Source organism: Colias philodice, chromosome 31 (assembly GCF_061535455.1).
Source record: "Colias philodice isolate Cphi_HAF_F1 chromosome 31, ilColPhil1 Martin Lab GWU primary, whole genome shotgun sequence".
Taxonomy (NCBI): Eukaryota; Metazoa; Arthropoda; class Insecta; order Lepidoptera; family Pieridae; genus Colias; species Colias philodice.
The window spans coordinates 222,040-248,388 of record NC_143116.1 but is presented as its reverse complement, the minus strand read 5'-3'; the positions used below and the strand labels follow the sequence as shown (position 1 = coordinate 248,388).

Sequence of the window (26,349 nt, the reverse complement as noted above, 5' to 3'; positions counted from 1 at the left end):
CAGTTATCTGCTTTAAATACTATATAGATAGAAAACAGTCTGTGGATTTTGATGCAATTTTTTTCATAAATAAATAAATATTTCGGGACTATATTCACACACGGCACGATCTGATCCCATACTAAGCTTTCGCTTGTGTTATAGAAACCAGATACCTGATAAACATACATATATAATTTTAAATAAATACTTATACGTATAGATAATGAACACCCAGACACAGAGCAAACATCTATGTTCATCACACAAATATTTGCCCCGGGTGGGAATCGAACCCACGAGATAAGATAGATTGGTTCTCGATTTTCTCGATGTTCTATCCAAAACAATTAAAGCCGCGGGCAAAAAGATAGTCTTTCATAAATTATCAAAATTGGTGACATTTTTTATTTTACACGTAATACATTACGAACTTTAAAAAAGTCAAATCTTTCCTCTTGAAAATCATTAGTATTAAATTAGAATATAAATGAATTAATTTTTATTATTTCCTCAAAAAACACTTATCTCTCTTACATAAGAGCAATAACATTAGTTTTAATTAAATCGAGATAAATAGTTATTATGAGTAAATAAAATACATTTTTATTGAAATTTGATGAGAAATTAATTCATATATCGATTGATTCGCTTTTACTTTAGAAAGGTGTATTGGTCTGATTTTTGAACGTCACTTTCATAACATAATATTATAGAGCTGAAGAGTTTGTTTGTTTGAACGCGTAAATCTCAGGAATGATGGGTCCGATTTGAAATGTTTCACTGTTAGATAGTCCATTAGAGGAAGGCTTATAACCTATATGTATATCTATCTTCTCGCTAAGACCAATCCAGAGCGGAGCAATGCGGATAAAACCGCGGGGCGAAGCTAATGTTTTATATATACGAGCTGTTAAATAATTCTTTTTAGGGCCGATTTTTCAATGCTTGGATAAAACTTATCCGTCCAATAAAGTATTACACGATAATATTAAAATGTCACGTAAACTGTCAAATACGGGCAATTAGAATACGTTTTTAAAATGGTAGTTTTATACATTATTCGACGAATAAGTTGAAAAATTGGCCCTTAACCGATTTTAACAGAAATAGTTAGTGTATTTATAAATGTATTTATATACCTATTTATATCATACACTAAGGATTTTTGAAATCCAATATTTCCTGAGGTTTAAAGTTCAAACAATCGAATTCTTCAGCTCTGTATTATTAGTATAATACATTTTATCTGCTTTGATACGTTTATTTCCTAGTCATATATATCCTGTTAGTCTTAGCGTGATGATATAATATAGCCTATAGCGTTCCTCGATAAATGGGCTATCTAACACCGAACGAAATTTTCAAATCGGACCAGTAGTTCCCGAGATTAGCGCGATCAAACAAACAAACTCTTCAGCTTTATAATATTAGCATAGATTAGGTTTTTAAATCTAGTTAGTTATACATTATTTACCGAAATATAACCCGGCTTCTTCCTTACTACGCATAATATAACACATATTGTTCACGTAATTTGACAGTTTATGTAACATGGCGATGGACTTGCCTTTATTTGAAAAGATTATGTTTTACAAGCATGGTATTTAGAAATTGTTTAATTAAGAGGTATTTTCTTTATTATGTAACTAGCTTACCGACCGCGGCTTCGCCCGCTTTGTCTCAAACCTAATAAATTATATACTAAAACCTTCTGTTTGTTTGTTTGAACGCGCTTATCTCAGGAATTACAGGTCCAATTTGAAAAATTATTTCGGTGTTAGATAGCCACGGTGCACAGCTAGTAAATTATATACCAAAACTTTCCTCTTGTATATCACTCTATCTATTAAAAAAATTCATTAAAATCCGAAGTACACAACTAGTTTTAAGTATACACTTTTATAGCGTAGTAAGTAGTGAAAATTGAAATCTTAATGAAAGATTGAACAGTAAGCTTTAAAAGTGTTTATGAATTGTATTTTTAAAAAGAGTTAAATTGCTGAGAATATCGGTAGTTACCACGTTATGAATTTGTTATTTCATTCGGTAGAAAAACATTACATACATATTCATTCATTTGACAGAAATAAAAATAAACTAGAATTGATATAAAAACCAAAAACGGTTATTCATCTTGACACGATTAATAAAAAAAGTGTGAAAAATCCTTGGCGAGATTCAAAGAAACCAAAATCTTTGCCATGACGCGACCTTGAAATTTTACTCTCAACGCGCTTATAGAAGTTAAACTTCAATAAAGTAGCTTTTAACATGTTCAATTTTGTATATAACTGAAAATGGTTTTAATCAGCTTGTCACAGAATGGAGATTATGTTTCTCTTTGCAAATGAAATATTTTATGAACAACTAGCAAACCGGGCGAACTCCGTTTCGCCACCAGAGACACCTTTTCTTTGCTATAAACCTCACGGAGCCCGAGCCCTTTCTAACGAATGCAAAACCGTGGAAAACGGTTGGTGCGTTCTGGAGTTATAGCGTCAGGAAGGAAAACTCGACTTATTTTTATATAGTAGATTTCTGTAATAAGAATTAAAATTTTCATTTTCACGTAGCCTAATTTTTTCATAAAACCTGAAATTTGGTAGATCAAACATACAAATACATTAGATAATTCTATATTTCTGAAAAATACTTTCATTTTTGTTGTATATTGAACAAAGACGTAATATTTGGCACATATGTTATGGGCGGGTGACATCAGAACAGGTTTCAATAAACGCGGAACACCATTATTATTTGTTCAAACTTTCACTGAATATAATTTTTAACACGCCTTCATTAGCTTCACCTGTATGTTTGTAACCGACTCCTTTAGACTCGATTATGACCTACTTGTAATTCAAACTTGTACACTTTAATTTGCAACTGATCCTTAATAACAAGGATCAGTTGCAAATTAAAAGTAATTTTACTAATCATATTGTGTACTTTTTTAAACTGTTTTTATTAATTCTAGTAGGTAGGTTCATTACTGCAATCAATAGAGCGGCAATGTCTTAAGCCCTCTTTCAGATTTCGACTTGAATAAAATAGCTTTTATTGTAAAAATAAGCCTGAAAATTTTGGAGGAATGGAAATGTGGATAAATGAAAAATTTAAATTTAACTGCACATTACCATTGATCAAATCGGTGAAGGAAAACTTCGAATCTAAGTAGACTGGCATTTTGTAATCTAGCATTGTATTTAGGGCCGATTTTTCAATCCTTGATTAAAATGTATCCGTCTAATAAAGTATTACACGAACATATTAAAATGTCACCTGTAAACTGTCAAATACGGACAATTAGAATACATTTTTGAAATGGTAGTATAATACGTTATTCGACGAATAAGTTCCAAGAATTGAAAAATCAGCCCTCAGAGTAATGTGAAACAGTTAAAAATAAAGATTTTTCATGCACGCATTTGTTTTATTTCTTGTTTTCTTTCAATAAATGTTATTATTATCTTATATCTGAATGCCGCCTCTTTTATGGTTTAAAAAAGGTAATAATAGATATAGCTTCACTTCACTACATAGTATAAAACAAAGTCCCTTTCCCTGTCCCTATATCCCTAATCTTAAAACTACGCAACGGATTTTGATGATTTTTTTTAATAGATAGAGTGATTCAAGAGTAAGGTTTTAGTATATAATTTATTATGTTTTAGACAAAGCGGGCGAAGCCGCGGGCGGAAAGCAAGTATACAATAAATGTTAACATAACAGTGTACTGAAAGTAAATAAGAATGAAGTACTATTACGTAATAACAGTTAAATATTTATTTTTCATTACATAAAGGGCTTGTTACAAAACGAAAGAGAAATCTGAATTTTTAGCAGTATTACCATGTATGTATTCAATGTGTTAAAACTCCCTTAAAATTTTATAAGTACTTTTAAGGCTTTGATATCTTTTTCAAATATTTATATTTTAGTTTATTTTATTTGAATTTGAATTTTGAATTCAAAACTTAAATGTCATTGGAGCTTTTTGTGTTTTCACAAAGTTTTAATTTCATATTATGTATTTCGAAATTCATGACAAGATTTAAACTGCTTACTTTTCAATTGTTTTTATTTAACTAATAGAATGAATAAAAGTGTTTATATTTTAATGTCATTTGTCCGGACTCTACATAAATTGCTGTTTTTTTATTGGTTTTAATTATAAGCATGTAAATGTATTGTTTCGTTATTGAGTAAAAAATTAATTTTTATTGGCCTATTATAATCTAAGTACTAGCTATGCCCCGCAGTGTTACCCGCATTGCTCCGCCTGTTGGTCTTAGCGTAGCCTTCCTCGATACATAGACTAATTTATGGGTCAATAATATTTTTATTGGGACCCGTGCTTTCTGAGGTTAGCGCGTTCAAACAAATAAACAAACTCAGCTTTATAGTATACTAGCTTAACACCCGCGGCTTCGCCCGCGCTTTGTCTAAAACCTAATAAATAATATACTAAAACCTTCCTCTTGAATCACTGTATCTATTAAAAAAACCGCATCAAAATCCGTTGCGTAGTTTTAAAGGTTTAAGCATACAAAGGGACAAAGGGACAGAGAAAGCGACTTTGTTTTATACTATGTAGTGATGATGAAGTATAGGATGTGTTTATTATTTAGATAAGACTTTTCCCAAGCCTATCCTATATTTATTGTTATAAATAGCCTTTCAAAATATTGTAAATATTACAGAAATGTTAGGGAAATGTCAACAAGGTCATTATATGACTTTCACAGTGAGTAAGGCCAGGGGGCGCTTTCTCTAGATGGTCACCATGAGTGAGAGTAAGTGGGATGCTGGGACACTTTCAAAATCAAATTGGACCATTTATTTATTTAAATTTAAATTATATATATTGCTCAAGACGTGTTTTAGATGTGCTTTAGAAAAAAATGTATTTATGTTTTAAAAATTTATAATATGAAGGCTATTTATAATGATGGATGGTTGAATGTAAGTTCGTGTTTCTCGTAATAAATGGTGAGATTTAGATGAAATTTGATAGATGATAGATATTCATTAGTTGTTATTTACTTATTACCTATGCCCAAAAATGACTAAGTTATCGTATTTAAATAAAATTTTAGGGATGAAAAACTCTTTGAAACTATTTCTTTTAGATTTACTTTATTGAAAACTTAAGCCATTATTTTATTTTATTTATTATTTATTTATTATTAAACATACATACATACAATTACAATTACAATTTATTACAATATACAATTAATATTCATGTAAAATTATATAAATAAAAGGCTACCAAAACAATTTATACAAGCCAATGTTTCCCTAGCTAGGTTACTGGGCAACCTGTGTTTAGGAGAAACAGCTTGCCTCTAAAATAAATTCACAAAAAGCCTCTTAGCAAATACTTAATTATAATTAAAATTGGTTACAATAGAGAGTAGAGAAAAAAAATATGTATAAATTTAAGATGTGAGAATGCGGGTGTGTCGTATGAAACTGTATCGTATGAAAGTATATATATTTGTGCGTGTAAGTGTGTGTGTGTGTGTGTGTGTGTGTGTGTGTGTTTGAAATATTATATTGTATTTAAGCAAGAGTCACGTTTACACTTTAAGCCAGTATCTCAAGAAGTTGTTCTGTCTCGTCATAAGTTTTTCCTAATAGAAAGACGCGTACGGTTAATTTACATTTAGAATACGGTAAGGCATAGATGCTAAGACTATCATTAATTTTGTTATACAAATAGGGTCCGAGGAAGTAAAAGAACCTCTTGGTGAACCTGCTATATGGCCGAGGAACAGTGCAGATTTTGTTCTTTCGTCGAAACGAGATTGTAACTAGAGGTGTTAATCGGTGTTGTAAAATAATAGTCTGTAAAATAAAATGTTGTCTAACGGTGAGAACCTTCCAATCTTTGTACAGGTCGGTTGTACAATACTGCATAGGTTTAAACGTGGAGACTTTCATAACTGCTCTTTGAGCCACCTCGAGGGGCTTCAGTATGGTTTTTGCGGCACCTCCCCAACATACAATACAGTATGTGACAATAGATTCGCACAAGGCATAGTAGACGGTGCGTAGAACGGCAGTGTTCGTGACGTGTCTCAAATTTTTAAAAATATAAATAAGTTTTCTGACCCTAGTTGTTAGGAGACCAATATGAGTTTTATAATTTAAAAGTTTATCCAGAGTTATGCCCAAGTATCTAATATTATCTACAGAATTAATGGTTGGACAGTGACACAGAGCTGTTGTTGGCATGTGACAGGAGTGAGCTTTTACTGAAATTGGTGTTTGAGGTTGTGACTTTGAAGAAAGAGAAAAGGTTATTAGTTTTGTTTTAGAAGTATTCAATGTCAATTATTAACATAATATTTTTTTTTTTGGACAATTTTCACACACGGCACAATCTGATCCCATACTAAGCTTTCGCTTGTGTAATGGAAACCAGACGGCTGATAAACATACATATATAATTTTTAAATAAATACTTATATAGATAATTAACCCCAGACACAGAGCAAACATCTATGTTCATCACACAAATATTTGCCCCGGGTGGGAATCGAACCCACGACATCTGGCTTGGAAGGCAGGGCCACTACCAACCAAGCCAACCGGTCAGTCGAATATGTATATTAATTTCATAAATAAAATAAAAAAGGATAATGTGTCCATTTCTATCACTGTCTTGAATAAAATATTAAATAAATAAATTCATCTGCCCATTTTAAAGCATAAACATTACACATAATCTATTATACATAAAACAAAAAAGTTATTTTTTGGGACTGTCCCATATTATAAACGGAAAGTGTGGTCACCCCGATTGCATAACAAGTAACAACATTCCAAGATAATGACCGCAGAACGGATCTCGGACCCATCCTTAAAGTCCCATAACTTCATTGACATGCTAATTCATTATTCTGTTTGTTGGTGGAAACCACGGAAACACATTGTTTTGAACAGTGTCATCTTTACGTCATATTATGAGAGATAGTTTATGAATATCAAGTATTATGTATGTTTGTATCTTTTTACGCAAAAACAGATGTTCAAATCTAGATGAAATTAAATGAAAGAGTACTCAAACACCATTATTTATTACATATAACAAAAATTAATAACATAGGTAATAGGTACATATGCAGTAGTTCGATCAATTCTATCTGCTCGCTCAACTCCGGCTGCTTCCCGGCTGCTTCATTTTTGAGAAAAGGAGTGTGAAACCTTCACGATGACGACCCGATGACCTTCGTATAAATTTAACACACTATATTTGTGAAAAATGATTTAATTCAATATTATACTAGCTGCGCTTCGTGGTTTTACCCGCATTTAATTTAATTTAATTCATTTATTTATTGTAACATCATTGGTCCACTTGTTAGTAACAATATTCTTATAACTATGTTAGTAACAAATTAACAATACATAAATTTTATTTTTCAATATGTCAACTTAATTATGAATTATATTAATTTTCATTACATAAAATATATTTTTATTCATTAACATTATAATCACGAACATAAAAAATTAAAAAGCACAATACTATTAATGATAAATTAGAATTTTACGGAAATGTTCCAATATTGGCGAGTCAAACTTATCGCACAACACTTTCAGAATGCTGTTGCTGCTGCCACGAAGTCTTTTTAGCTTCTTGTTCCGCTCCTGTTGGTCTTAGTGTGATGATATACAGCCTATATAGCCTTCTCGATAAATGGGCTAACACCGAAATAATTTTTCAAATCGGACCTGTGGTTCTTGAGATTAGCGCGTTCAAACAAACAAACAAACTCTTCAGCTTTATAATATTAGTATAGACTATAGAAATAGAAATAGTATATATGTACCCATAGGATGTGCCTCACCTATTAGGTATATTTTACGTGCGCAAATAAGTATTTCAAGGTACAAAATCGGTATAGCCATTTTTACAGAAATAATAACATAACAATTAACATATTTTTAATATATTTAATACATATTAACATATTTTTAATATATTTAATACATATTAACATATTTTTAATATATTTAATACATATCTATATTATAAATTATATTATATTAAATATATTAAATATCTATATTTAATACATTAGAAAAACATATTCATTCATCGAGAAAAGCATAATACCTATATTCATATCTAATTTTTCCATTCATGGGAATCGAAGCTACATATAAATGTAGCTTCGATTTTCCTCCTTTCCTCTTTCCTCTTTATAATATTAGTATAGACTAATATTATAAAGAGGAGAGCTTTGTATGTATGTATGTATGGTTTTCACGCATAAACTACTGAACCGATTATAATGAAATTTAGCACACATATAGAGGGTAACTTGGATTAACATTTAACACATAGGTTAGGTTTTATCCCGGAAATCAAACGGGAACGGGAACTATGCGGGTTTTCCTTTGAAAACGCGGGCGAAAAGCTAGTCTTCTATAAGTTCAAAGTCCACTCTACCAATTAAGTTAACAACTTATGATCTAAGCTAGTAACTTAATATTACGTCATATTGGCGAAAGTGAATACAACTTTCAATTTAGCTTTAAGCTCTGCCCTCTGGTGCTTAACCGAATTATTTGCAAATTGCAAATTGTCTGTTGCATCAACTGCTGAACGGATTTCAATGGATTTGTGTTAAGAGATAGTTTATAATTTGGATGAATGTTTATCTATAATATTAAAAAGCTGAAGAGTTTTTTTTTGTTTGATGGCGCTAATCTCAGGAACTCGTGGTCCGATTTGAAAAATTTTTTCGATGTTAGAGGGTTTTCATGAAAAAAATTATAAACAAACAAATACCAAACAATGTTTAAATAACAATATATAACAACTAGCGATGCCTCGCAGTTTTACCCGCAGTGCTTCACTCCTGTTGATCTTAGCGTGATGATATAATATAGCCTATAGCATAGACTAATAATAATATACTACGTATACAACCTATAGCCTTCCTCGATAAATGGGCTATCTAACACCGAAAGAATTTTTCAAATCACACCAATACTTCCTGAGATGAGCGCGTTCAAACAAACAAACTCTTCAGCTTTATAATATTAGTATAGATGAAATCAAAACTACTTCTAGATATTTAGACTAAATTTATTACCTAGGTCAAGTATGCAACCAGGATATAATATTACATAAAGAAAGAAAGTCGCCATCTTGTGTTACATAATTTTACGCATTTTACGCTCATATACAAGTGCTGTCTCTTTTTGGATGTTCTGAAAACCAGTAGGTAGTAACAAATATAGTTGGTGCGTGAAATTCTTTGTATTAGGTAATTATATGCGCTGTTTGGTTTGCAGGTTTTATCTGTATGTTGGTTTATTTAAATAAAAATAATATAATATAGTACTTACATGTTTTTATGAAAAAAAAGATCGTGTGTGCTGAGCACGCGTGTCAGAAGTGAAACAAAGATACAAAAATCGTCGCCTTATTCCATGACGTGACGGTATTGCTATGACGCGACCTTCAAATTTTTCTCTCAACTCACCTAAAGAAGTTTCACTTTAAACAGTTATAAATTGCTTAATACATTCATGCTGTTTTTGATAATTGTAAAAGTTTAATATATGACTCTACATTCATAAAAAAACTCTTTCGTGCACAAACAGCTTAAAAAAATTATTTAAAATTGTGTACAGAGATAAATTGTAGTCTGATTTAGTACTTTTTAACCAGATAACACGCGAATGAAGCCAGGATCAAGATAGTCAAAAATGAATAAATCTTTCTATTTTACTTGAGCTTTAAAAGCTTAGAAGCTCAAAAGAATTTTGTCAAGAATGATGAAGATTTTTAGCTTGCTTTTCGAAGTATGAAGCCCCAATGAAGCTAGTTAAAAATAACAATTATAGTTTAAAAAACTAAATACAACGCTATGAAATTATTGTATTGTCACCGATCCGTTTAAAGTGGGTCATCATCGTTTTATATGAGTCAGTTACAAAAATACAGGTGAAGCTAATATATGTATACGTATTAATAATATCTGTATTGTTGAGCTTTTTAACCAACTTCAAAAAAAAGGAGGAGGTTATCAATTCGGCCGGTATGTTTTTTTTTTTTTTTATTTTTTTTTTTCAAATTCAAATTCAAATTCAAATTGCTTTATTTGCAGAATATATATTTTTTATGTATGTACACCGATTACTCCGTGGTTTCTGAACCGATTTACGTGATTCTTTTTTTGTTCGATGCGGGATGGTGTCGAATTGGTCCCATAAAAATTTTATTCGGATAGGCCCAGTAGTTTTTATTTTATGAGCATTTTTGTCTGTATTTGTAAATGTTGCAAGTGCAAGTTTGAAGTCGGTTGTTTTTAACGCAGTTATTGATAAAAGCTTATAAAATACATCATTAATCTGTATTTCCTATATTTCCGGACATTCTCCCACGCAATTCGCGCCACTTATCACAGAGTATACGACTATGGTATACGAAAGAGGTCTTACAAGTTTTTGGTGTAAAGGCTTTCTTCTTTCATCTCAGTGTGTGGCGACCTTCCGAACAGAACACACGTTTATTTAAGTATTATTAAGTGTTGTGTGTTGTGTAGTGCCATTTGGATTTAGTGTAAATAATGGTATGTTTCTTTTTAATTATTTTGGAATTGTGTTATTTGGAAAAGCGTTGTTCGTTGTACGTTGTTGAGAATTTGGCGTGTAAAAATTGTTAAAGTTGATTCTTGTAGGGATTTTATTAAATGTGTATTTATTATTTGTAAATTACTGGTTAATAAATCAGAGCTGAGCTTTTAAGACAGAAGTGCGTGCGTAAATTTTTCTTGAAATTTTCAATGTAACTACATTTTTACTGCTGAGTGCTGTAATCGGTGAAGGAAAACTTAGTAACTTTTACGAGTTTTAGGGCCGATTTTTCAATGCTTGGATAAAACTTATCCGTCCAATAAAGTATTACACGATAATATTAAAATGTCACGTAAACCGTCAAATACGGGCAATTAGAATACGTTTTTAAAATGGTAGTTTTATACATTATTCGACGAATAAGTTTTAACTTTTAACCAAGGATTGAAAAATCAGCCCTTAAAATATGAGCGTGAATTTTTATTAAAATTTACAATTTATCGACATTTGTCTCTACTCAAATTCGTGCAAGAAAAAATAAGAAACCGGTATTTCTAAGAAGTAATTGGAGCAAAAGATTTGACATGTGACATCTGCCCGCACTTGGCCAGCGTGGTGGATGGCCTGCGAGGGCCGTGTCCCAGCAGTGGGAACGTATATGGGCTGATGATGAAAATTATTACTTAAGCACACTGTATGAAAATTGTATATGTTTAATTATGATTGAACAAGCTTTCCACCCGTGGCTTCGCCCGCCTTTTCAAAGAAAAACCCGCATTGTTTCCGTGGGATTTCCGGGATAAAACCTATCCTATGTGTTAATCCAAGTTACCCTCTATACATGTGCTAAATTTCATTGTAATCGGTTCACTAGTAGGTATTTGCGTGAAAGAGTAACAAACAAACAACACAAACACAAACAACACAAACACAATTATACACATACATCCATCCTCCCAAACTTTCGCATTTATAATATTAGTAGTTACGATACGATAAGATACAAATAATGATAGTGAAAGAAAGAAGAACATTTAATCCACTGTGAAATGCAGAAAAACAGCAAAAATCACGAATAATCTAATTTGATTATAATAAAGTTTCTGTGGTTACATATTTTTTAAAAATAAGCAAATGTGCTATTAGGCCTGTGGTTTCACGTTCACCTACGAACAAAACCACGGACAATAGCTAGTATTCCTACACCTTATTTGTTATTTTGTAACCTACAACAATGGCAAGTTTCATCAACTTCCGTTTTGTTGTTCTTGCGTGAAAGAGTGACAAACATACCTACATCCTGGATACATTCTTACAAACTTTATTGAACTTTATTGAAGTGAAACATCTTTGGGCGCGTTGATAGTAAAATTTCAAGGTCGCGTCATGGTAATACCGTCACGTCATGTAGTAAACGACGATTTTGGTATCTTTGAATCTTGCTCAAGAAGTTTCACTTCTGACACGTGTGCGCTGCACACACGCTCTTTTTGATTATTATGTGCAATAGTGATTCGTCCCGGATTCGCTCGTGATACACTCAGGGATTACGTACATATCGATAATTTTTTTTAAATCAGTGTAGTAGTTCCTTATATTTGCGCGGTCAAACGTACAAACTCTTCAATTTAATTATTTTTATAATAATAATTAATATTTATATGAAAAGTATTTAAAATTATCTTTCTCTTTTGCATATTATATTTTAATATATTCATAATAAAATTGTATAACAACTATACTTTCGAAAATAAGAATATTTATTACCTTAATAATTAATTATATAATTTTTTTCATCATTATAATTAAAACATGAATTACATTACGTCAAGTTCATTTGATTTATAAATTAACTAGCTTACCGCCCACGGCTTCGCCTACATTGTCTAAAACCTAATATTAAATTATAAACCCAAACTCAAACATTTATTATTTTATTTATTCAATTAGACTTATTTTACAAGCACTTTCGCATCGTCATTAGTCATTACATAATATATTTTTAACATTTACCACCGATTCGGAAAGCAGTAGATATCTATGGAGAAGAACCGGCACGAAACTCCATAGTTGCTCTTTAAAATCATGTCAATATTACAATTCAATTTTACATAATACTAGCGGTCCGCCCCGGCTTCGCCCGTGGTACATATGAAAAATAGATGTTGGCCGATTCTCAGACTTACCCGATATGCACAGTAAATTTCATGAGAATCGGTCCACCCGTTTCGGAGGAGTATGCAGACTAACATTGTGACACGAGAATTTTATATATAAGATGTAAATTATATCTAACTACATAATATATCATAATATGCCAAAGAACTGTCTTGTGGTATATATGTATATACTCAAACCTTCCTCTTGAATCACTCTATCTATTGAAAACTACCGCATCAAAATCCGTTGCGGAGTTTTAAAGATTTAAGCATACAAAGGGACATAGGGACAGAGAAAGCGACTTCGTTTTATACTATGTACGTGTAAGTGATAATTGTTCATCTGCATCATCATAATTAAAACATGAATTGCATTACGTCAAGTTCATTTGTTTTATAAATTAATTTATACAATGTTAATAAAGTAATAGTTTATACGAGCTATTTAAAGCGTTATAAAAACTTTATTACTGTAATGAATGACCTTTTTATACTTTAAAATTATTTTTATATCATTTGAAAGTTTTGGTATATTTTATTTACTCTTTCATACAAAAACTAAGAAACGTAATAAACGTACGTATTTCCGGGATAAAAAGTAGTCTATGTCTTATTCTGGGTATTGAGCTATCTACTTACCAAATTTTATTGTAATCGGTTCAGTAGTTTTAACGTGAAAGAGTAACATCCATCCTCACAAACTTTCGCGTTTGTAGGTAATATTAGTAGGATTTATCGATGTACAATGTGAACAAACTTGCGTGATAAAGCTAGTTTAAGGTGATGAATTAATTTTTCTAACATTTACGGCCCTTTTTAAACCTTCGTAATTTTTATATTATTAAAGTTGTCGTGATGAAAATTCTTGACAAGAAAGTTCAATAGTAACACAATACGTCTACCGTTTTAGAAACATGATTCCATGATATTTTCTCGATAGAAAAAAAATACAAAGTTCTCATTGTTATTTTTTTATAATCTCTGGCATCTTCAAAATAACAAACGTAAAGTTACGACTTTTTGGATATTAACTATAAAATATACAACCTATACGTCTACCGATTTAGAATTTTGAAATATGCGATGGTTTTGAAATAAACAAGAAATACTTGAAATTAGCGCGCGACCAGCCAATATAGCGAGAGCCGCCCTGTATCTTCCTACCCCGATCGCTGCACGAGTCATTCCCGCTACGGCCGTCTCACGGGGAACTTGTGTCGCTCGCGCAATCGTAAAAAAGGGTGACAACACGATAAGACAAAATGAGACAAATGGGGACAATAAAGAAAATAAGAAGAAGAAACATAAAGGTTGGAGGAAAAAGAATGCTTACAATTGGAACAAATTAATGAAGTAAGTTGGTTTTATTTTAAATTTGATGATAATTGTATTATAGACGATGTTTGATATGTACCCCTGTTTTAAGTACATAACGAATGTGTAAGGTATTTTCATTTATAGCATAGATAATCTTTTCAGAAATCCGGAATCCAGAAGGAAAATAAACCCACTGATTGTTCACAATGTGAACCCACTCCTTCGTAAGTACCTTTATTCAGTCAAAAATGTATGTTATCAACGTTCTACTGGTTTTATCGCATGATTCCATTTTTAGCAAAAAGCAACAAAGTGCAAAGAAATAAAAAATCATGGTGAACTTAGTGGAAGTATGGCGGACATAATATGGAACAGGAGCTCATTGGAGTAGTATTATATTTAAAAAAAATACGAAATAATTTCAAGAATTACATTTCTTAGAAGGTGGTAGATAAGTATGTTGTATAAAGAATTTGATTTATACTTACTACACCTGTGCGGGAAATTGCTTAGTAATAAAACAGGTTTATATTCATATTTACATAGTAATGTGAGTTTTCATTTCGAAAAATTTTGTGTAAGTATATTAAATTGAGTTCCTGGGTGATCTGGAAACACAATTGGGCCCGGAAGATGGCGCTGCAGTCACTCCTCCTAATGACATGAACCGATTTGGATGAATATTTGTGTGCACATTTCATTTTTGTGGGATGATTGGTTGATTCGCTTTCACATTAGCTAATATTATGTATTTTTGTTGTTAGAAAGTAAACTTAATTTAATGTTTATAATACATTATTATTGGTATAAATAAGCCAGTGTTCGTCTCACATTGCTGTACCTGCCTACCTACCCTACCAGGGCCTAACTTTGTTCTGGCTATTTTATTTTGATTATTTGTAATGAATAATTACAATTATAATAGAGTGCAAAAAATAAATACATGCGTCAATATATTTTGTGTTTTTTTTAAACAATTTTTTTATTTAAAAAAATATCATTCCAACCGCGGCTTTGCCCGCGTGGAATTAGGTTATATCGTGAATCCTGTTTTATCCCACAGAAGTGTTCAGTTCGGATAAAAAGTATCCTATGTGTAAATCCAGGCAATTAGCTATATTTTATCAAAATTGGTAATGTAGTCTTGACGTGATTAAGTAACAACTAACAAAAAAATATACAAATTAACATCCAAAGTTTCGCATCAGTTTTACTGTATTTGTGATATCTTCCACTCTTGACTTTGACTGAGAAGAATTAGGGTTTATAACTTCTTTCAGAAATAGTACCTTTCATTTCTGGGCATGATGCAATATCTACGTCAGCATCAAATTCTATCTAAATCAATTCAGTAGTCCGCGTTATTGAGTACCATTTCATTTTTTCAGAGTAACAATATTTTTTGTTATTTTAAAGATTATTTATAACCTGTATTATTTTGTAATAAAGTAAACATTAAGAAATAATAATAATTATTAATAATGTCTAAGTAGTTGTTGGAAAGAAGATTATTTGTTTATAAGCAAGAAAATAAAACCAATAAATCAACAATTGAATAAATGTATAACAATATTATAACTGTATGACGACTCCATACATGTTTGTCCCGAGTCGGCCAGCGGCAGCGCGGCGAGTTTGCAAGAATGACTTCGCGCACACCGGCGTTCGCGATAGCGAGCTATTAGACTCCGCCCGCCATGCAGTGGATTTTTTTTTGTGTATCGTCTTAATAAAAAGCTCATCTTTTGTTGTTACTTTCATTCGTGGTAAGGAAAATTCTAAACGGTCATTGACCTCGCTCACTTGAAGCATTCTATATACTAGTCGTGTGCCGCGGTTTTACCCGCATTGCTTCGCTCCTGTTGGTCTTAGCGTGATAATATATAGCCTATAGCCTTCCTCGATAAATGGGCTATATAACAGTGAAATAATTTTTCAAATCGGACCCGTGGTTACTGAGATTATCGCGTCCAAACAAACAAACTCTTCAGCTTTATAATATTAGTATTGATATATAGGTACATAATATACAACATCGAAAAACATAATTATATTTAAGATATTTGCTACATATTTAATAATTTAGCGAAACAAACAATAATGAGGACGTAATAATCACTACCATTATGAAAAACCGGTTCTAAGTAAAAACGGAAAAAGCCCAAACATAATATAGTAAAATAAATAATTTCTCAATATAGATTCGAGTATACTTTCACTGCATCTCATTACCATAAACACACATTTGACAATTTCACACCTGTTTCTGAAGAATACGAGAATTTACTATGCCTTTGGTTTTGTAATATTTCAAACCATATTTTAAAGCTGAAGAGTTTGTTTGCTTGAACGCGCTAATCTCAGGAACTACGGGTCCAATTTGAAAAATTATTTCATTGTTAGAAAGTCCATTTATCGAAGAAAGCAAGGCTATAATTATCACGCTACAAACACAAAACTGCGTGGCACAGCTAGTAAGCACACAAAATTTCATGAGAATCGGTCCATCCGTTTCAGAGGAGTATCATAACAAACATTGTGACACGAGAATTTTATAAACGTACTAGCGGTCCGCCCCGGCTTCGCCCGTGGTACATAATATTTACGTTTTCTCTACATAAGAACCATCCTCGTATTTCAAGGAATATAATAAAAAAAGAATTATCGAAATCAGTTCAGCCGTTCTCGAGTTATGCGCTTACCAACACATTTTGCGATTCATTTTTATATATATAAAGTTAGATATAAAAAAAGAAGATTTAGTGAATTTTTATACGCAAAAGAGAACGGCTCGTGAAGGATTTGAACCTCCGACCTCCTCAAAGACATTTGTATAATTGGATGCTCTCACCGCTGAGCTAACGAGCCATATTTGTATTTCGTGAAAAATGCTTATAATTTTATAAATTGCGTCATACCTATGCGTCATACACTACAGCATAGTCAAAGATAAAATTTTGATAATAGCACAGACTATAGATAATAATATAATCACTACATAGTATAAAACAAAGTCGCTTTCTCTGTCCCTATGTCCATTTGTATGCTTAAATCTTTAAATCTACCCAACGGATTTTGATGCAGTTTTTTTAATAGATAGAGTGATTCAAGAGGAAGATTTTAGTATATAACCTGACTAGATTATATACTAAAATATATACTAGAAACCGACTGGTTTTAGACAAAGCGGGCGAAGCCGCGGGCGGTAAGCTAGTACTACATAAATAAAGAGTCTTTATACTATGCTACATTACATTATTACATACTACAGTTGAAAGATATAATACTACTAGCTTTCCGCCCGCGGCTTCGACCGCGTAGCCAAAGAAGCCGCATAGTTCCCGTTCCCGTGGGATTTCTATGATAAAACCTATCCTATGTCCTTCCTTAGGACTCCAGCTATCTCTGTACCAAAATTGTAGTTTTAGCCCTGACATACATACAGACAATTCTTAAAACTGTATTTTTTCAGAATCTTTGTCTTTGATATCTATTGTAGATCTTATGGACAGGATGCCTAACACCCTAACATACGAAAAAAAAATGTTGTGTGGTTTTATGAAACCACGGTAAAAGTGAAACTGTTCGAACGGTTCCGAACACTGCTTTGTGTAGCGCATGTCGCGTGACGGTCGATACACGCGACATGCGCTACACAGACCAACAAGTTTGAGACGATGTAATAAAAGTTTCACTTTAAAAAATACGTGTGTCACTCGAGAACTGCCGCGGTTGCGCTATTGCATAGCATCGCATCGCTGCAGCTGTGCCGGTTGGAGTGGGGGGTGTTAGGTTTTTCGTTACGGAATTTTTACATTCGGTCGCCGCGCTCAAAGTCAGAGATAAAAGCTATGTAATATATGTAGTTTAAAAATTACGAACATGTAGGTTTTTTCAGCTAGTTTACGTGTCATCTGATAGAAGATTGTTATAGTCCTTTCCACCTAAGATGATTTCTGTGACACATCGATTTTTGACACGTATAGAGATGTCGGTTACTGAAATCATATCAATTGATTCCGATAATCGATAATATTTTGGAAATGAAATCGATTTGAATAAAGTACCAAAATTAGTTTTTTCGGCATTTCGCCAACAATTAACTAAGGAAACTTAGCAAACAACAGCAACAAAAAGTCAACAGTAACAATTAGTAACAATAACAAAATACCACGTAATGTATCAATATAAAAATGCAACTTGTATACAAGGCTGACGCACTCGTACAGACGATTGACTCGATTGACAAACGATCACAAGATGGGCGTCGATTATATGATTTTCCAACTCTATGATTTTTCAACGATCCATTTCATGTACACGAATTGCGTAGGTATTATATTTTTGTATAATTTTATTTTATTTTTCATTATATTAAACTAAACAATACTGTTTTTGATTTATAAGCTTAAGATGTTTCATTTTTATATTTTTTGTAATAATGCCGCCATAAAATAAAAATATTATGCACTAAAATTATTTTGGCGTTTTAAACGAAAAATACGTAATTCGGAACACGATGAAGTGTCACAGGAATCATCATAGGTGAAAAGGACTATAATTTTGCTTTATACCTAATTTTAAAACTTAAGAGTACAAACATGTAGTTTTTTCATTAATACTTAAGTACAATAGAAAACAAATTAACCCACTTAAGTTATTCAAACTAAGTGCTAAGTTAACCGGACATACATCGGTCACTGGACGATTTCTACTTAAGTTAATTTCACTTAACTCATTTACAGACTTAATCACCTAATTAATAATTATAAGTGTATTGATTTGGTGTTTTTTTTATTGTAATTATTTAGTATTCAGCTGAATCTATTTATATCGAACTAGCTTTCCGCCCGCGGCTTCGCCCGCTTTGTCTAAAACCTAATAAATTATATACTAAAACCTTCCTCTTGAATCACTCTATCTATTTAAAAAAACCGCATCAAAATTGCGGATTGCGGATTTGCGAACCGCAACACCGTTGCGTAGATTTAAAGATTTAAGCATACAAATGGACATAGGGACAGAGAAAGCGACTTTGTTTTATACTATGTAGTGATTATATTATTATCTATAGTCTGTGCTATTATCAAAATTTTATCTTTGACTATGCTGTAGTGTATGACGCATAGGTATGACGCAATTTGTAAAATTATAAGCATTTTTCACGAAATGTAAATATGGCTCGTTAGCTCAGCGGTGAGAGCATCCAATTATACAAATGTCTTTCAAATCGGACCCGTAGTTCCTGAGATTAGCGCGTAAAAATAAACAAATAACGCTATCTGCTCACGATATCTCATCAAAATCGTTCCAGCAGTATCGGATAAAACAATAAACACACAGACAAACAGATATTTAATTAAATAATGAAACAACGCCAAGATTAGCCTCAAGATACAGATATTTAATTGTTATTTATATACAAAAACACAAACTTTCATATACTTACGTATAATAAAAATCTGTTATTTCGGCAGAAATAGACACTTAATTTTTTATCTGTATCTTTATAGATTCAAAACCACAACAAGATGCTTTCTCTAATATCCGATTACTACATAGTTAATCTCTGGTTATCACTATGTTGTAAAACTGAGGTTTAAGTAAACGTAGTTTAACTGTTATTTAAAAATCATTTTACGTTATGTTTTTAATGGACTCGTTCTCAGCTGTGAGGGCTGTTGAACTCTTCTTGAAAATATCTAACTACATATTTTTATATCATATTTGTAATACTTTTCCCGTCATTCGTAATTTACTTACTCCGGACAACTCTAAATTAACAATTCTTAGTTCGTTCATTCGTTCGTTCATTCCGTCCGGGTTGTTCTTGTGAATGAGATAATATGTTTCAGCGGTAAAGAGTGGTACTTACAATTTACATGTCACAATCTCCAAATTCAAAATTCATCCATACTAATATTATAAATGCGAAAGTAACTCTGTCTGTCTGTCTGTTACTCAATCACGCCTGAACTACTGAACCAATTTGCATGAAATTTGGTATAGAGATATTTTGATACCCGAGAAAGGACATAGGCTACTTTTTACCCCGGTACTTAGGTTTTTTCCCGGAAATCCCACGGGAACGGGAACTATGCGGGTTTTTCTTTGACTGCGCAGGCGAAGCCGCGGGTGGAAAGCTAGTATTATATTACTATGAATTTTGAGCATAACAAATTTTGTAAAGAGAGGGCTTAAGACCTGACAACGGACAGATTTTATCGAGGAAATCTCACGGGAACGGGAACTATGCGCGTTTTACTTTGGCTTACGCGGACGAAGCTTCGTGCGGAAATGTAGTTCATAACTAAAGTTTAAACACAGTTTAAACTACATTTTATTTTTCGCGGTTTAACCGACCGTCACACTCGCCACGGTTAAGGCCAACGCTCGGAGATCAAATCTTACGCAACACACTTTCAATTTCTTGTAAATAATATATGAAAGGTCGGTTTCGAAATATGAGATGGTGCCGGCTTTTTAATGGAGTTAAACCGGTTTAAAGAGTGTTTTTGAAGAGTGAATGAGAATTTATTGTGTAAGAAAAGGTTTGTGAAATCAAAAATAATCTATATTATAAAGGTGAAGAGTTTGTTTGTTTGTTTGAACGCACTAATCTCGGGAACTACTGGTCCGATTTGAAAAATTCTTTCGGTGTTAGATAGCCCATTTATCGAGGAAGGTTATAGGCTATATTTCATTACGCTACGGGTAACAGGAGAGGAGCCACGGGGGTGAAACCGCGCGGAGCAGCTAGTACCTAATAGTCTTAGGGCTGATTTTTCAATCCTTGGTTAAAGTTTACCCGTCCAATTAATTATTACACGAAAATATTAAAATTACACATGTAAACTGTCAAATACGGGCAACTAGAATTTAGAATACGTTTTGGAAATGGTAATGACTAATGGTAACTCAAACATTTATTTATTCAATTAGACTTCTTTTAGAAGCACTTTCGAATCGTCATTACGTAGTATTTTTAACATTTACCACCGATTCGGAAAGCAGTATCTATGGAGAAGAGCCGGCAAGAAACTCCATAGTTATTCGACGAACAAGCTTTAACCAAGGATTGAAAAATCAGCCCTTTATAAATACGATGGAGATGGCAAAAATACAGAAATATAAAATTTTATCTATATCTGCTTTATTTAAAACTAGCGGTCCGCCCCGGCTTCGCCCGTGGTACATATTTACATTTTCTCTCCATAAGAACCATCCTCGTACTTCAAGGAATATAATAAAAAAAGAATTATCGAAATCGGTTCAGCCGTTCTCGAGTTATGCGCTTACCAACACATTTTGCGTTTCATTTTTATATATAAGAAGATCATCCCAATTTTTTTTATTACCTAGCACAAATATTTTTCCATCATTGTGTTTTACCTTTTTAAAATTTTAGTGTACCTAAGTAAGTATATAAAAACGAAAGGTTGAAATTACACTACAAAATATGTACATTTTACACTACAGTAGTCAGCACCGCTCATATCTATACAGTATACTAATACAATATATGTACATATTATAAAGCTGAAGAGTTTGTTTGTTAGTTTGAACGCGCTTATCTCAGGAACTGGTCCGATTTGAAAAATTCATTCGTTGTTAGATAGCCCATTTATCGAGGAAGCCTATAGGCTATATATTATCACGCTAAGACCAAAAGGAGCGGAGCAATGCGGGTAAAACTGCGGGGCACAGCTAGTAACATTATACTCTTGAATTTACCGATTCAATCCGTTCACATTGTTTTATAAAGTATTGAATTGAGTTTGCGTGATTAAATTTATTGTTATTGTCTCAAAACACGCGAAGGAAAGTTATTTCTTTAAATCGAATAAAATGTAGTTAACATATTTTTGATTGACTACAAAAACTGATTGTCCTTGATTGGTAGAGACTTAAAAGTTTTTACTTTTTATGCCACACATAATATATATATTGTAGTTTGTGTAGTGTATAATACAAGTATATTTATATAACTATGTGGTATCTATGTACAGTATATGTAGTTTATGTAGTATGTAGGCATTTTTTTTTTAAATATATTCTTTCTTTTATTTCTTTTTTGCGCTATCCTTATTCTTCTCACATTTCCTTTCCTACCAGGTTGCCTGGCAGAGATTGCTGTGTAGCAATAAGGCCGCCTATTGTACAAAATTTTTGTACCTCACTAATTTGTACCAAATTTCCTATATTGTTTTGTACAATGAAGTGTTATAAATAAATAAATAAATAAAAATAAAAACCATCCTCGTACTTCAAGGAATATAATAAAAAAAGAATTATCGAAATCGGTTCAGCCGTTCTCGAGTTATGCGCTTACCAACACATTTTGCGATTCATTTTTATATATAAGAGACTAGCGGTCCGCCCCGGCTTCGCCCGTGGTACATGTTTACGTTTTCTCTACATAAGAACCATCCTCGTACTTCAAGGAATATAATAAAAAAAGAATTATCGAAATCGGTTCAGCTGTTCTCGAGTTATGCGCTTACCAACACATTTTGCGATTCATTTTTATATATAAGACTAGCAGTCCGCCCCGGCTTCGCCCGTGGTACATATTTACGTTTTCTCTACATAAAAACCATCCTCGTACTTCAAGGAATATAGTAAAAAAAGAATTATCGAAATCGGTTCGGCCGTTCTCGAGTTATGCGCTTACCAACACATTTTGCGATTCATTTTTATATATAAGATAAGAAGATTATAAAGCTCAAACGTTTGTTTGTTTGTTTGAACGCGCTTATTTCAGGAACGAAGGGTCCGATTTGAAAAATAATTGTTAGATAGTCAATTTATCGAGGAAGGCTATAGGCAATGCGGGTAAAACCGCGGGGCTAGCTTGTAATTAAATATTATTTTTTAAGTCGGTACTCTTAAAATCAGGTAGCCCGTTAGTTGTACTTAAATTAAGCCCTACATTTAATAAAAAACAGCATTAAATTTTAAAACTATTTAACGAAATTAAAATTAATCATTAATGATATAAAGCTTTAATTGTAAAAAGTATTAACTGTCGTCGACCGTAGAGCAAATATACCGGTTTAAAGAAAGTTAAACTTAACGTACTTAATTACTTAAGTGACAACTAAGTACAAAATATATATGTATAGATACCTAACTTATTTATACATGGTGTCCCACTGTTGGTATACTAAGCTCAAAGGAGGTTATAGTTATGTTACGTGAGTACGTAAAAAATACATATAAAGTTCCAGACTCATTTTTTTTCAAATAGATGAATTTTTAAAACTCTGTGTTGTACAACCATAACAAGCAACCCGCCCAACTTTGCCACCCGCACGTGAGCTATCGTTTAAGATTGTGTTTTAACTAGATTTCCGCCCGCGGCTTCGCCCGCGTTTTCAAAGGAAAACCCGCATAGTTCCTGTTCCCGTGGGATTTCCGGGATAAAACCTATCCTATGTGCTAATCCAAGTTACCCTCTATATGTGTGCAAAATTTCATTGTAATCGATTCAGAAGTTTTTACGTGAAAGAGTAACAAACATCCATACATCCATACATCCATACAAACTTTCGCCTTTAAAATAGTATTAAGATAGATAAAATGCTCATATAGAGAAACGGTATATGCCGGCTGCGCGAAGCTAGAGAAGAAAACATGAATTTTCAGGAAAAATTTTGCAAACATTTTTTGATGTAATTTTGTTGTTTAAGTATTTTTGAAGTTAAACTTCTTTATCGGGGTTAGACAAAAATTTAGTGTAACATTTTTGCGTTACGCCGTACTCGTGATATTTTTAAGGTCATAAAGAAGTTTCACTTCTTACGTGTGTACTCTAGTACACGCATACATTTTTTTTCACGTGATCAGTGTATAGTATGCAAAACTACAAGTTCCTTCGCGCTTAGTATACCAATAGTGGGACACCCTGTATATCCTACAATCCTACTTCTAAACTAGCTTCTCACTTGTTTTTGTAAGTATTTCAAATTTTAAAGTTATCTATTTAAGAAATTCAGTCAAATACAAAACAAAAATCGTTGTGAAAAATTCTTTCTGCGAATTTTTTAAGTTATATGTGAGGTAATTAACACGCCTTTCTCATATAATGATGAACTAGACTTCCGCCCGCGGCTTTGCCTGCGTTTTCAAAGAAAAACCCGCATAGTTCCCGTTCTTGTGGGATTTCCGGGATAAAAAGAAGTCTATATAGCTATCGGTAGGTAGCTGAAGACCCAGAATAACATAACCAAATATCATTGTATTGTAATCGGCGCAGTGGTATTTGCGTGAAAGATCAACAGACATCCATACATCATCCATACTCACAAACGTTCGCATTAGCACACATATAGTGGGTAACTTGGATTAACACATAGGATAGGTTTTATCCCGGAAATCCCACGGGAACGGGAAGTATGCGGGTTTTCCTTTGAAAACACGGGTGAAGCCGCGGGCGGAAATCTAGTTACTTATAATTCAGCCAAATGTGCAAAGTAGTTTTTATAGTACGATAGAGCAATAAACACAATGTAAGCTTTTTATTATACATGGGTATAAAATAGGACAGTTCTTTGGCATATTATGATAATACATATATGTAGTTACATATTTTGTAAAATTAATTTATATATAAGTACTGACATGATTTAAAAGAGCAACTATGGAGTTTCTTGCCGGTTCTTCTCCGTAGATAGGTACTGCTTTCCGAATCGGTGGTAAATGTTAAAAATATGTAATGACGTTTCAAAAATGCTTCTCGAAGAAGTTTTATTGAATAAAAAAATGTTTGAGTTTGAATTATTTTTTTCCACGCACGCGAAGCTGCGGGCCACAGCTAGTCATACAAAACAAGAGCAAAAGACTCTCCAAACTACAAAATTACGTCAAAAGGAATATACTAGGATATGAGCAATCTACACAAAATGGCGGAAAGCGCTTCCGGAAATCCATATGTCACTTCAACTACATGACCCTGTTAGAGAGAAAGCCAACCGGTTTCTTAGTTTTCTATTGATATAACTTAGAAGCTCTGGGATTCGGCCAATATCTTCATCTATACTAATATCACAGTATTACAATATTTAGGAAATATATTGTAATACTGTGCTAATATTATAAAGCTGAAGAGTTTGTTTGTTTGAACGCGCTAATCTCAGGAAATACTGGTACGATTTGAAAAATTATTTAGGTGTTAGATAGCCCATTTATCGAGGAAGGTTTAAGGCTATCATCACGCTAAGACCAACAGGAGCGGAGCCATGCGGGTGAAACCGCGGAGCGCAGATACTGTTATAACATAGTTGACTACTGTCTGTCTGTTTTTAACACGCTTTTATTAGCTTCATCTGTATGTCTGTAACCTTAAGTCTCGATTTTGACCCATTTTAAACGGACAGATTTAATTCAAACTTTGTACACTTGTCAAAGATCGGTGACGATATAATATTTTCATGAGTACAAGCGTGTTTTTTAAGTTAACTAAAGGCCGATTTTTCAATGCTTGGATAAAACTTATCTGTTCAATAAAGTATTACACGATAATATTAAAATGCCACGTAAACTGTCAAATAAGGGCAATTAGAATACGTTTTTAAAATGGTAGTATTATACCTACATTATTCGACGAATAAGTTTTAACCAAGGATTGAAAAATCAGCCCTAAGCTAAATAGCTTAGGGCTAACGCGAACTGAAAAAAAACTGTGAATTCTCTGTATTAAAAACGCATCAATTTACTTATATATTTGTGGAAAATTTACTGAAATGTAAAATTGGTGTGAATTGATATTTGACAACGCTAAGTTTTGATGTATACAAAAACAATGTAATATGGTGTCATGAAATTGTATACAGTCATTACAAAAGGTCAGTCTCCCATACTTATCTAAATACAATAATTAAAAACGCACACAACCCGCGTGCACACGCTAGGCTTTGATTTCCCGTCACCTGTTGACTGTCACTTTCTCTGCAAGAATGTTACATGACCGGTCATGCTTACGTCAAAGCTCGGCTCATAGGTTATATTGGTTATGGCGTGTGGAAAAAAACAATATCGGTACGAACTGGCAGGCAAAATCAAGAAAATGTTTATTAGTGGAGCGCCGTAAGGTTTATACCTCGGAATCCAGGGCCAGTCAATGAATCTTAATATAAACCTTGACAATATGTTTTTAATAGTATATAGAAAAATTTAAAAAAAAATTTTTTTCGCGCTCTCAATTTTTTAAAAATTATTATAAACAATTATTAATTTTTTGGAGTTTTCATTGATTTATATTAGTCAAAAGTCATATGTAAGGCAT

At 32.6% G+C, this 26,349-nt stretch overlaps 1 protein-coding gene and 1 long non-coding RNA gene across 3 annotated transcripts in view; both read left to right on the top strand.

Annotated features, from left to right (window-relative positions):
* Positions 1-10,434: 10,434 nt before the first annotated feature.
* Positions 10,435-26,349, top strand: part of LOC149474978 (uncharacterized) — a 30,516-nt gene continuing 14,601 nt past the window's right edge. For both annotated transcript variants that reach the window (XM_089713830.1, XM_089713829.1), the window contains exon 1: positions 10,435-10,583. In XM_089713830.1, coding sequence (XP_089569956.1) covers positions 10,581-10,583 — 3 coding nt within the window. In that variant the 5' untranslated portion in view covers positions 10,435-10,580. The remainder of the gene's footprint in view (positions 10,584-26,349) is intronic.
* On the top strand, positions 13,544-14,508 carry LOC149474979 (uncharacterized). Its single transcript, XR_016318163.1, has 3 exons — positions 13,544-14,099; positions 14,226-14,287; positions 14,362-14,508. It is a non-coding gene; the product is annotated as an uncharacterized LOC149474979 (long non-coding RNA).